Raw genomic sequence first — 13,946 nt, 5'->3', positions numbered from 1 at the left:
TCAGAGGTTTGTGATATATGGCCAATATACCATGGCTACGGGCTGTGTCCAGACACTCCACGTTGCTTCCTGCATAAGAACAACCCTTAGTTGTGCTATATTGACCATATACCACACCACCTCTGGCCTTATTGTCCAAATACATTTGACGAATACATTGTGATGTTCAGATACTCATGGTAAACAATCATTATCCACTCATGGTAACCAATCATTATCCACTCATGGTAACCAATCATTATCGAAGTTCCCCCTTAGTTCACTGGTGTGAGTTAGGGTGCATAGAATGTTTTCAGGCAGTCACTTCAAAAAGGAACTAGTCGACTATTTGTAAAACAAAACCTGTTCTCCATTACCCTGGGCTTATCACCTGCCCAAAGACTGTTCTCCATTACCCTGGCCTTATCACCTGCCCAAAACCTGTTATCCATTACCCCGGGCTTATCACCTGCCCAAAACCTGTTATCCATTACCCCGGGCTTATCACCTGCCCAAAACCTGTTATCCATTACCCTGCGCTTTTCACCTGCCCAAAACCTGTTCTCCATTACCCTGGGCTTATCACCTGCCCAAAGCCTGTTCTCCATTACCCTGGCCTTATCACCTGCCCAAAACCTGTTATCCATTACCCCGGGCTTATCACCTGCCCAAAACCTGTTATCCATTACCCCGGGCTTATCACCTGCCCAAAACCTGTTATCCATTACCCTGGGCTTATCACCTGCCCAAAACATGTTATCCATTACCCTGGGCTTATCACCTGCCCAAAACCTGTTATCCATTACCCTGGGCTTATCATCCGCCCAAAACCTGTTATCCATTACCCCGAGCTTATCACCTGCCCAAAACCTGTTATCCATTACCCTGGGCTTATCACCTGCCCAAAACCTGTTCTTTATTACCCCGGGCTTATCACCTGCCCAAATGCTCCAGCTCAGTGGTTGTATCACAAATAGCACCCTGTTCCTTATATAGGTCACTACTTTTGACCAGAGTCCTATGAGACCTGGTCAAAAGTAGTGCACTATAAAGGGCTTCCATTTAGGATGCAGGAAGTGACTCCCAGCCAGATCCCCTGCCTAGAGCAGTAATAGAACCCTAAAACCTCTCTCCATTCTCCTTTGTTGTTGTCTTTCCCTGCCGTCTTCCTCTGGGCGGGGGGCGTGGGAGATGGAGAGTGTGCCTCTTTGCCACAATGTTGATAAGACTTCACTTAGTGCCTTGAAACACCTCTGATTATTTCTCTGCCTCACGTCGACCGCGCCCCTCCCTTCCTCCTGCCTGCTTTGTGCCTTTCTCTTCCAGACATCTACAAGGCAATATAGTCCGCTGGGTCTAGGTTGGCAGCTCAAATCAGGATTAATGGGATGCTTTTAAGTGGCTAAGACTCTTGAAATGTGCTCTTTTGTAGTGTCAGAAAGGTCAAACCCCAAATCGTGGTTTTCATCTGATGTGAAGGCTTTGCATTGCTTAGTGTACAAGCCTCTGTCTCCAGCAGATGATAAACCAAAGGTGTGTGTGTCTGTGTGTGTGTGTGTCTGTGTCTCTGTGTGTGTGTGTGTGTGTCTGTGTGTGTGCGTGTGCGTATGTGTTTGAGTGTGTGGGGAAAACTTTCCTCTGAATGTGTTTGTGAAAGAGATAGTGTTTTAGAGTGATTGTGAATGTTGTCTGGTTTGTTTTTATTGATGTGTTTACTAGAAATTTGTTTTAAAGCTGCACAATTTTCTAACATTCTCTCACCCTTCCTCTCTCTCCTTCTCTCTCACCCCCCTCCCCTCCCCTCTCTCCACCAGAGGCATTTGAATTGGTGTTGCGTCACGGCCGTAACTCCACCCTGCTGGTGCTGAAAGCGGAGTTCCCAGGGCTGGGGGGCGGGGCCCAGGGGGCGGTGGGTCAGCTCTTCCTGGACGTGTCTCTCTACATCCTGGGCTCAGACTCCAGCGTGGAACACATGGTCCAGGCCTTCTTCACCCGCCTCTTCCCCTTGACCTACCGACACCTGCTGGGGGGTGGCACAGCACCCATATCTGAGGAATGCCTGCGGGGGTCGTGGAAGGACTCCATAGCATTCGGCCCCTACCCTAAACTCATTATGACGCGTTTGTCACGCTCCCTCCTGGCCACGCGTGTCTTCCTGCAGGCGCTGAACCTGGGCATTGAGGTGGTCAACACCACTGACCACCTGCGCCCAGGTAGGGACTGTGGGCGCGCCCTGCTGAGGCTGTGGTATTGCCCACACTGCCAGGGCCTGCTGGGGGCCCCGACCTGTAAATGGTTTTGCCAGGCTGTAATGTCAGGGTGCCTGGGAGGTGCTGCGGAGGTACAGCCCCACTGGAGAGGGTATGTGGAGGGGCTAGGGAAACTGGCAGGGGCCATGAGGGGGGAGCAGGACATGGAGGCTGTGATGATGAGGTTACATGTGCTGGTCAGACTGGCCCTCAGACACGCTGTCAAAGCACGCCCCCGCCTACACACACTGGTGAGTAACAGGCAAGCATACGCTCGCACGCACACACAGAGCTGGCACCTAACATCCATATCAACATGCTGAGTCCATCACAGACATACTAACAGCCATATCAACATGCTGAGTCCCTCCCATACACACTAACAGCCATATCAACATGCTGAGGCCCTCACATACACACTAACAGCCATATCAACATTCTGAGTTCCTCACATACACACTAACAGCCATATCAACATTCTGAGTTCCTCACAGACACACGAACAGCCATATCAGCATGCTGAGTCCTTCACAGATATACTAACAGCCATATCAACATGCTGAGTCCCTCACAGACACACTAACAGCCATATCAACATGCTGAGTCCCTCACAGACACACTAACAGCCATATCAACATACTGAGGCCCTCACATATACACTAACAGCCATATCAACATGCTGAGTCCCTCACAGACACACTAACAGCCATATCAACATACTGAGGCCCTCACATATACACTAACAGCCATATCAACATACTGAGGCCCTCACATATACACTAACAGCCATATCAACATACTGAGTCCCTAACAGACACACTAACAGCCATATCAACATACTGAGGCCCTCACATATACACTAACAGCCATATCAACATACTATCAAGTCACTCAGATACAAACCCACACGGGTCAAACAGGACAACTGGAGGGGTCAAGGCCATGACAAACAGGGAGACTAGAAGGGTTTAGTTAAGCAGTTGGGAAAGGGGTCGCCGGGAAAGCCAAAGTGGAAACAAGTGACAAGTCAAGGGGAGTTAGCAGATGGTATACACATCGTTGTGAGAGATATCGTAAACTTGAACAATGAATAAAACCACACTGTACCAGTCTAGTTAAGTGCCTGCCCTTACAAGTCATGTCCTTTTCTAGCAGGCAGTCAGGAAAAACCCAGTGCCATGCTATGAAGCAAATCCTCCCCTCCTGCTCAGCGGGAGCACTGACCCTCTATGTGGGGTTTAAGCTGCGATAAATGTGTCCAGAATGGGTTCCGTGTGTAATTCTAAAGTGGAGGAGAAGTGCTCATGAAATATGGAGGTATTTTCTGCAGAAGTTGCTGTTTTCTGTCTCTGGTATAAGTGACAACGTTTCACTCTCAGACCCAGCGCTGAGCGACCAGGGTTATTTTCTCAGACCCAGCCTCCCAGCGCTGTGTGACCAGGTTTCTTTTCTCAGACCCAGCCTCCCAGCGCTGTGCGACCAGGGTTCTTTTCTCAGACCCAGCCTCCCAGCGCTGAGCGACCAGGGTTCTTTTCTCAGACCCAGCTTTCCAGCGCTGTGCGACCAGGGTTCTTTTTTCAGACCCAGCCTCCCAGCGCTGTGCGACTAGGGTTCTTTTCTCAGACCCAGCCTCCCAGCGCTGTGCGACCAGGGTTCTTTTCTCAGACCCAGCCTCCCAGCGCTGCGCAACCAGGGTTATTTTCTCAGACCCAGCCTCCCAGCGCTGTGCGACCAGGGTTATTTTCTCAGACCCAGCCTCCCAGCGCTGTGCGACCAGGGTTATTTTCTCAGACCCAGCCTCCCAGCGCTGTGCGACCAGGGTTCTTTTCTCAGACCCAGCCTCCCAGCGCTGTGCGACCAGGGTTCTTTTCTCAGACCCAGCCTCCCAGCGCTGTGCGACCAGGGTTCTTTTCTCAGACCCAGCCTCCCAGCGCTGTGCGACCAGGGTTCTTTTCTCAGACCGAGCCTCCCAGGGTTGACCTCAGTATGTGTGTGTGTGTGTGTGTGTGTGTGCATTGAGGGACACCAGTGCTGTGACTTCAGGACTACATTCTGAGTCTGGAAAAGGTTTTCCACCGTGTGTGGGTGTGCCTGAGGAAGGCAGAATGTCATCCATGAATGGAAGTGACCTGTTATGTGGTTACACTGCAATATGACTAATTCTAGTCCCAATGGACTGTGCAGTGTGTGTGTATGTGTGTATGTTTGTGAGCATGTGTTCATGTGCGCATGAGTGTGTGTTTGTGCGTGCGCGCGTGTGCGCATGTGTGTGTGTTTGTGCGTGTGTGTGTGTGTGTGTGTGCATGCACCTGTTTAGTGTTCCCCAGGACAGCTCCCTCCTCTGTGTTGTCATTGAGGGGACAGACAGATTCACCATCTCCCCTAATTCAATCCTGTCAAAGCGTGAGCGATAAACTGAAATTAGACAAAAACCTATTTGTCTTGAAAGGCGCTAGTGTCAATGTGACTTTGACTTTCACTGTCCCCTCCTTTACCTCCTCCTGTTATTGTGTGTGTGTGTACACGTTTGTGTGTTGTGTGTGTCCACATCTTCATGCAGTGGACTGGTCACTATGACATCACTGGAAACCACTGTATAGCACTGGTACATAGAGTTGAAGTTGAAAGTTTACATACACTTAGGTTAGAGTCATTAAAACTCATATTTTAACCACTCCACAAATTTCTTGTTTACAAACTATACTTTTGGCAAGTCTGTTAGGACACAATTTTTCCAACAATTATTTCACTTAAAATTCACTGTATCACATTTCCAGTGAGTCAGAAGTTTACATGCACTAAGTTGACTGTGCCTTTAAACATCTTGGAAAATTCCAGAAAATTACGTCATAGCTTTAGAAGCTTCTGATAGGCCAATTGACACCATTTTAGTCATTTTGAGGTGTACCTGTGGATGTATTTCAAGTCCTACCTTCAAACTCAGTGCCTCTTTGCTTGACATCATGGGAAAATCAAAAGAAATCAGCCAAGACCTCAGAAACAAATTGTAGACCTTTGTCACGTGCGTTGTAAGAAGTGGACCAAGGTGCAGCGTTGTGAGCGTACCTATTCCTTTTTATTAGAATGTCGCCAACAAAAACAATAAACAATACAAAACGACCGTGAAGCTTAACAGGGCTATGATGCCTCTAACAAAGTTAAAATGTTGCCAACAAAACAAGAAATAACAAAACATAGAAAACAGAACATCGAATGACCCACCCAAATCACACCCTGACCAAACCAAAATAGTGACATAAAAAGTCTCTCTCAGGTCAGTGCGTGACAACCTCCACAAGTCTGGTTCATCCTTGGGAGCAATTTCGAAATACCTGAAGGTACCACGTTCATCTGTACAAACAATAGTACGTAAGTATAAACACCATGGGACCACACAGGCGTCATAACGCTCAGGAAGGAGACGCGTTCTGTGTCCTAGAGATGAACGTACTTTGGTGTGAAAAGTGCAAATCAATCCCAGAACAACAGCAAAGGACCATATGAAGATGCTGGAGGAAACAGGTACAAAAGTATCTATATCCACAGTAAAACGAGTCCTATATCGAAATAACCTGAAAGGCCGCTTCAGCAAGGAAGAAGCCACTGATCCAAAACCACCATTTAAAAGCCAGACTACGGATTGCAATTGCACATGGGGACAAAGATTGTACTTTTTGGAGAAATGTCCTCTGGTTTGATGAAACAAAAATAGAACTGCTTGGCCATAATGACCCTCGTTATGTTTGGAGGAAAAAGATGGAGGCTTGCAAGCCGAAGAACACCATCCCAACCGTGAAGCACAGGGGTGGCAGCATCATGTTGTGGGGGTGCTTTGCTGCAGGAGGGTCTGGTGCACTTCACAAAATAGATGGCATCATGAGGGAGGAAAATTATGTGAATATATTGAAGCAACATCTCAAGACATCAGTCAGGAAGTTAAAAGCTTGGTCGCAAATGGGTCTTCCAAATGGACAATGACCCCAAGCATACTTCCAAAGTTGTGGCAAAATGGCTTAAGGACAACAAAGTCAAGGTATTGGAGTGGTCATCCCAAAGCCCTGACCTCGATCCTATAGAAAATGTGTGGGCAGAACTGAAAAGGCGTGTGCGAGCAAGGAGGCCTACAAACCTGACTCAGTTACACCAGCTCTGTTAGGAGGAATGGGCCAAAATTCACCCAACTTATTGTGGGAAGCTTGTGGAAGGCTACCCGGAGGGTTTGACCCAAGTTAAACCATTTAAAGACAATGCTACTAAATACTAATTGAGTGTATGCAAACTTCTGACCCACTGGGAATGTGATGAAAGAAATAAAAGCTGAAATAAATAATTCTCTCTACTATTATTCTGATATTTCACATTCTTACAATAAAAAGGTAATACTAATTGACCTAAAACAGGGGTTTTTACTAGGATTAAATGTCAGGAATTGTGAATAACTGAGTTGAAATGTATTTGGCTAAGGTGTACGTAAACTTCTGACTTCAACTGTACGTGCTGGTGTGGTATACTCAAGCAATAGACAGAAGCACATGGGACCTACTGTATTAAATCAAATCAAATTTTATTTGTCACGTGCGCCGAATACATCAGGTGTAGACCTTACAGTGAAATGCTAACTTACAAGCCCTAACCAACAGTGCAAAATAGGTATTAGGTAAACAATAGATAAGTAAAGAAATACAAAATAAAGAGAAAACAGTACAATGACAGTGAAAATAACAGTTGCGAGGCTGTATACAGGTAGTACCGGTACAGAGTCAATGTGCGGGGGCACCGGTTAGTCGGGCTAATTGAGGTAGCATGTGAGTGAAAGTATAGTTAAAGTGACTATGCATAGATGATAAACAGAGAGTAGCAGCAGTGTAAAATAGGGATTAGCAGGTGGGGGGACACAATGCAAATAGTCCGGGTAGCCAATGTACGGGGGCACTCGTTAGTCGGGCTAATTGAGGTAGTATGTGAGTTGAAGTATAGTTAAAGTGACTATGCATAGATGATAAACAGAGAGAGGGGTTTGGGGGAGGGGGGGAGTGGCGGGACACAATGCAAATAGTCTAGGTAGCCATTTGATTACCTGTTCAAGAGTCTAATGGCTTGGGAGGTAAAAGCTGTTGAGAATCCTTTTGGTCCTAGACTTGGTTCTCCAGTACCGCTTGCCATGTGGTAGCAGAGAGAACAGTGTATGACTGAGGTAGCTGGGGTCTTTGACAATTTTTAGGGCCTTCCTCCGACACCGCCTGGTGTAGAGGTCCTGGATGGCAGGCAGCTTAGCCCCAGTGATGTACTGGGCCGTACGCACTACCCTCTGAAGTGCCTTGCCGTCAGAGGCCGAGCAATTGCCGTACCAGGCAGTGATGCAACCAGTCAGGATGCTCTCGATGTTGCAGCTGTAGAACATTTGAGGATCTGAGGACATTTGAGGATCTTTTCAGTCTCCTGAGGGGAGAATAGGCTTTGCCGTGCCCTCTTCACGACTGTTGGTGTGCTTGAACCATGATAGTTTGTTGTGGATGTGGACACCAAGAAGCTTGAAGCTCTTAACCTGCTCCGCTACAGCCCCATCGATGAGAATGTAACATAATGCATAGTAAAATCACAACTACTGTGTGTCTGTACACCAACTAGCTGGCACATAAAGTTCTGAGAACTAAAAATTTTTCTTAGAGCTCGGTGAGAGCGTGGCTGTCCTATTTTGCATACAATCTTCCCACAACTTTCTGGGAATGGTGCAGGATAGTTTCTTGGCTTTGGAACAATCTCAGCGCACATTTAAGGAACTTAACAAATAAACATGATTTTCTTTGTATTTCATTTCTTTAAGAGAACGTTTTGTAAAAGTTCAAAGATTTCTACAAAAAGTTCAAACATGGCTACATAAAGATTTAATAAAGATAATGTTCTAGGAATGTTCTCCAACTCGTTTGACATTGGGAATGTTCAAATAGTTCAGAGAATGTTATGAAACAACATTTGTCTGTGGGAATTTCAGTATTTCGGCATGAATGTTTCTTCATAGTTCTATTTCAAGTCATGTTCTCAAATTCTGTTCTCAGAGCATTAATGAAACCTTCCAGTAAAACTGTCAAGGAACCAGAGTAAAACTGTCACGCCCTGGCCATAGAGAGGCTTTTATTCTCTATTTTGGTTAGGCCAGGGTGTGACTCGGGTGGGCATTCTAGTTTCTTTAATTCAATGTTTTGTATTTCTGTGTGTTTGGCCCGAGTGTGGTTCCCAATCAAAGGCAGCTGTCTATTGTTGTCTCTGATTGGGAATCATACTTAGGCAGCCTGTTTTGCCACCTTAGTTGTGGGTAGTTGTCTTTGTTAGTGGCCTGTATAGCCGAAGTAAGCTTCACGGTCATTTCCTTATTCTTTGTTTTGTTGGCGACATTTATAAATAAAAATAAATGTACGCTCACCATGCTGCACCTTGGTCCGGTCATTTCCACCCTGACAACGATCGTGACAAAAACGTTCTCAGAACCTCCCTGCAACCTAAAAAACAAACGTTCCTAGTACAGGTGAAATGTTTAATTGTTTTCTCAGAGGCAGCTGGCAATCGTTGTCTCTGATTGAGAACCATACTTAGGTAGCCTGTTTTCCTATTTTGAGTTGTGGGCGATTGTTTTCTGTTGTGTGTCTGCACCAGCCAGAACAGTTTCGGTCGTTCCCTTTGTTGTTTTTGTTATTTCTGTGTTCATTAAATAAAAATGGACATATACCACGCTGCACCTTGGTCCTCACCTTCTTCAACCCACGACGATCGTTACAGTGGGACTTGTTTGTACACGTTTTGCTCACTTGTCCAGTTTAAGAGCCAGGCCCTGTCCAACCAGAAGAGCCCTGGAAGTGTAATATAAAGAGGCTCTCCTGACTCCAGCCCATGTCTGTTTCCCAAATGGCATCCTTTTCCCTATAGTAAACTACTTTGACCAGAGCCCTATGGGCCCATATGGACCCCTAGTACACTATAGTCTTGAATGTGTTGACAGTTGGAGATATTTGCTTTAGCTGCACTGAGAATTCTAAAAGTATGAATGCCAACAGTCCAATATTCTAGAGCAATGCTCTGCACATGCGTACAAGTTTGGTACTCCAATAGACCCTTAAATTGTTTTGTGCCTCAATTTATTTTGTTTTATTATTATATATTTATTTTTTATTAACTGCTCTGGGATATGTGGGACGCTAGCGTCCAACAGCCAGTGAAATTGCAGGGCGCCAAATTCAAAACAACAGAAATCTCATCATTAAAATTCCTCAAACATACAAGTATTATACACCATTTTAAAGATAAACTTCTCGTTAACATCGTTAATGTTTGATTTCAAAAAGGCTTTACGGCGAAAGCACACGTTGCGATTATGTTAGGTCAGCACCAAGTCACAGAAAAACATACAACCATTTTCCAAAGAAGGAGAGGTGTCACAAAACTCAGAAATAGCATTAACATTAATCTAACCTTTGATGATCTTCACCGGATGGCACTTCCAGGACTCCATGTTAGACAATAAATGTGTGTTTTGTTCGATAAAGTTCATCTTTATGTCCAAAAACCTCATTTGAAATTGGTGTGTTATGTTCAGAAATGCATTGTCTCAAACAAACATCCGGTGAAAGTGCAGAGAGCCACATGAAATTACAGAAATACTCATCATAAACATTGATAAAAGATACAAGTGTTAAACACACAATTAAAGATAAACCTCTCCTTAATGCAACCGCTGTGTCAGATTTCAAAAAGGCTTTACAGCGAAAGCACACCTTGTGATTATGTTTGGTCAGCGCCAAGTCACAGAAAAACATATAGCCATTTTCCAAAGAAGGAGAGGTGTCACAAAACTCAGAAATAGCGTTATAAATATTCACTTACCTTTAATGATTTTCATCGGAATGCACTCCCAGGAATCCCAGTTCCACAATAAATGTTTGTTTTGTTTGATAAAGTCCATAATTTATGTCCAAATACCTCCTTTTTGTTTGCACGTTTAGCCCGGTAATCCAAATGCGAGCAATTAGTTCAGACGAAAAGTCCCAAAATTTATATTACAGTTCGTAGAAACATGTCAAACGATGTATAAAATCAATCTTTAGGATGTTTTTATCATAAATCTTCAGTAATGTTTCAACCGGACAATTCCTTTGTCTTCAGAAATGAAGGAACGGAGCTCACTCTCACGGCCGCGTGCCTGACTGAGCTCATGGCATTCAAATCAAATCAAATATCAAATCAAATCAAATTGTATTTGTCACATACACATGGTTAGCAGATGTTAATGCGAGTGTAGCGAAATGCTTGTGCTTCTAGTTCCGACAATGCAGTAATAACAAGTAATCTAACTAACAATTCCAAAACTACTGTCTTGTACACAGTGTAAGGGGATAAAGAATATGTACATAAGGATATATGAATGAGTGATGGTACAGAGCAGCATAGGCAAGATACAGTAGATGGTATCGAGTACAGTATATACATATGAGATTAGTATGTAAACAAAGTGGCATAGTTAAAGTGGCTAGTGATACATGTATGACATAAGAATACAGTCGATGATATAGAGTACAGTATATACGTATGCATATGAGATGAATAATGTAGGGTAAGTAACATTATATAAGGTAGCATTGTTTAAAGTGGCTAGTGATATATTTACATCATTTCCCATCAATTCCCATTATTAAAGTGGCTGGAGTTGAGTCAGTGTCAGTGTGTTGGCAGCAGCCACTCAATGTTAGTGGTGGCTGTTTAACAGTCTGATGGCCTTGAGATAGAAGTTGTTTTTCAGTCTCTCGGTCCCAGCTTTGATGCACCTGTACTGACCTCGCCTTCTGGATGATAGCGGGGTGAACAGGCAGTGGCTCGGGTGGTTGATGTCCTTGATGATCTTTATGGCCTTCCTGTGACATCGGGTGGTGTAGGTGTCCTGGAGGGCAGGTAGTTTGCCCCCGGTGATGCGTTGTGCAGACCTCACTACCCTCTGGAGAGCCTTACGGTTGAGGGCGGAGCAGTTGCCGTACCAGGCGGTGATACAGCCCGACAGGATGCTCTCGATTGTGCATCTGTAGAAGTGCTTTTGGTGACAAGCCGAATTTCTTCAGCCTCCTGAGGTTGAAGAGGCGCTGCTGCGCCTTCTTCACAATGCTGTCTGTGTGAGTGGACCAATTCAGTTTGTCTGTGATGTGTATGCCGAGGAACTTAAAACTTGCTACCCTCTCCACTACTGTTCCATCGATGTGGATAGGGGGGTGTTCCCTCTGCTGTTTCCTGAAGTCCACAATCATCTCCTTAGTTTTGTTGACGTTGAGTGTGAGGTTATTTTCCTGACACCACACTCCGAGGGCCCTCACCTCCTCCCTGTAGGCCGTCTCGTCGTTGTTGGTAATCAAGCCTACCACTGTTGTGTCGTCCGCAAACTTGATGATTGAGTTGGAGGCGTGCGTGGTCACGCAGTCGTGGGTGAACAGGGAGTACAGGAGAGGGCTCAGAACGCACCCTTGTGGGGCCCCAGTGTTGAGGATCAGCGGGGAGGAGAGGTTGTTGCCTACCCTCACCACCTGGGGGCGGCCCGTCAGGAAGTCCAGTACCCAGTTGCACAGGGCGGGGTCGAGACCCAGGGTCTCGAGCTTGATGACGAGCTTGGAGGGTACTATGGTGTTGAATGCCGAGCTGTAGTCGATGAACAGCATTCTCACATAGGTATTCCTCTTGTCCAGATGGGTTAGGGCAGTGTGCAGTGTGGTTGAGATTGCATCGTTTGTGGACCTATTTGGGCGGTAAGCAAATTGGAGTGGGTCTAGGGTGTCAGGTAGGGTGGAGGTGATATGGTCCTTGACTAGTCTCTCAAAGCACTTCATGATGACGGAAGTGAGTGCTACGGGGCGGTAGTCGTTTAGCTCAGTTACCTTAGCTTTCTTGGGAACAGGAACAATGGTGGCCCTCTTGAAGCATGTGGGAACAGCAGACTGGTATAGGGATTGATTGAATATGTCCGTAAACACACAGGCCAGCTGGTCTGCGCATGCTCTGAGGGCGCGGCTGGGGATGCCGTCTGGGCCTGCAGCCTTGCGAGGGTTAACACGTTTAAATGTCTTACTCACCTCGGCTGCAGTGAAGGAGAGACCGCATGTTTTCGTTGCAGGCCGTGTCAGTGGCACTGTATTGTCCTCAAAGCGGGCAAAAAAGTTATTTAGTCTGCCTGGGAGCAGGACATCCTGGTCCGTGACTGGGCTGGATTTCTTCCTGTAGTCCGTGATTGACTGTAGACCCTGCCACATGCCTCTTGTGTCTGAGCCGTTGAATTGAGATTCTACTTTGTCTCTGTACTGACGCTTAGCTTGTTTGATAGCCTTGCGGAGGGAATAGCTGCACTGTTTGTATTCGGTCATGTTACCAGACACCTTGCCCTGATTAAAAGTAGTGGTTTGCGCTTTCAGTTTCACACGAATGCTGCCATCAATCCACGGTTTCTGGTTAGGGAATGTTTTAATCGTTGCTATGGGAACAACATCTTCAACGCACGTTCTAATGAACTCGCACACCGAATCAGCGTATTCGTCAATGTTGTTGTCTGACGCAATACGAAACATGTCCCAGTCCACGTGATGGAAGCAGTCTTGGAGTGTGGAGTCAGCTTGGTCGGACCAGCGTTGGACAGACCTCAGCATGGGAGCCTCTTGTTTTAGTTTCTGTCTGTAGGCAGGGATCAACAAAATGGAGTCGTGGTCAGCTTTTCCGAAAGGGGGGCGGGGCAGGGCCTTATATGCGTTGCGGAAGTTAGAGTAACAATGATCCAAGGTCTTTCCACCCCTGGTTGCGCAATCGATATGCTGATAAAATTTAGGGAGTCTTGTTTTCAGATTAGCTTTGTTAAAATCCCCAGCTACAATGAATGCAGCCTCCGGATAAATGGTTTCCAGTTTGCAAAGAGTCAAATAAAGTTCATTCAGAGCCATCGATGTGTCTGCTTGGGGGGGGATATATACGGCTGTGATTATAATCGAAGAGAATTCTCTTGGTAGATAATGCGGTCTACATTTGATTGTGAGGAATGCTAAATCAGGTGAACAGAAGGATTTGAGTTCCTGTATGTTTCTTTCATCACACCATGTCACGTTAGCCATAAGGCATACGCCCCCGCCCCTCTTCTTACCAGAAAGATGTTTGTTTCTGTCTGCGCGATGCGTGGAGAAACCCGTTGGCTGCACCGCCTCGGATAGCGTCTCTCCAGTGAGCCACGTTTCCGTGAAGCAAAGAACGTTACAGTCTCTGATGTCCCTCTGGAATGCTACCCTTGCTCGGATTTCATCAACCTTGTTGTCAAGAGACTGGACATTGGCAAGAAGAATGCTAGGGAGTGGTGCACGGTGTGCCCGTCTCCGGAGTCTGACCAGAAGACCGCCTCGTTTCCCTCTTTTTCGGAGTCGTTTTTTTGGGTCGCTGCATGGGATCCGCTCCGTTGTCCTGTTTGTAAGGCAGAACACAGGATCCGCGTCGCGAAAAACATATTCTTGGTCGTACTGATGGTGAGTTGACGCTTATCTTATATTCAGTAGTTCTTCTCGACTGTATGTAATGAAACCTAAGATGACCTGGGGTACTAATGTAAGAAATAACACGTAAAAAAACAAAAAACTGCATAGTTTCCTAGGAACGCGAAGCGAGGTGGCCATCTCTGCCAGACCTCTAAGTCAAAGTCTCTCCCCCTTCACAGTAGAA

At 45.9% G+C, this 13,946-nt stretch overlaps 1 protein-coding gene across 1 annotated transcript in view; it reads left to right on the top strand.

Annotated features, from left to right (window-relative positions):
• Positions 1-13,946, top strand: part of gpc3 (glypican 3) — a 358,923-nt gene that overhangs the window by 177,532 nt on the left and 167,445 nt on the right. The window contains exon 3 of the mRNA XM_036969955.1: positions 1,794-2,479. Within this exon, the coding sequence (XP_036825850.1) occupies positions 1,794-2,479 (686 nt within the window). The remainder of the gene's footprint in view (positions 1-1,793; positions 2,480-13,946) is intronic.

Source organism: Oncorhynchus mykiss, chromosome 31 (genome assembly GCF_013265735.2).
Source record: "Oncorhynchus mykiss isolate Arlee chromosome 31, USDA_OmykA_1.1, whole genome shotgun sequence".
Taxonomy (NCBI): Eukaryota; Metazoa; Chordata; class Actinopteri; order Salmoniformes; family Salmonidae; genus Oncorhynchus; species Oncorhynchus mykiss.
The sequence above is the reverse complement of the archived record's forward strand: the minus strand, read 5'-3'. Positions and strand labels throughout refer to the sequence as shown.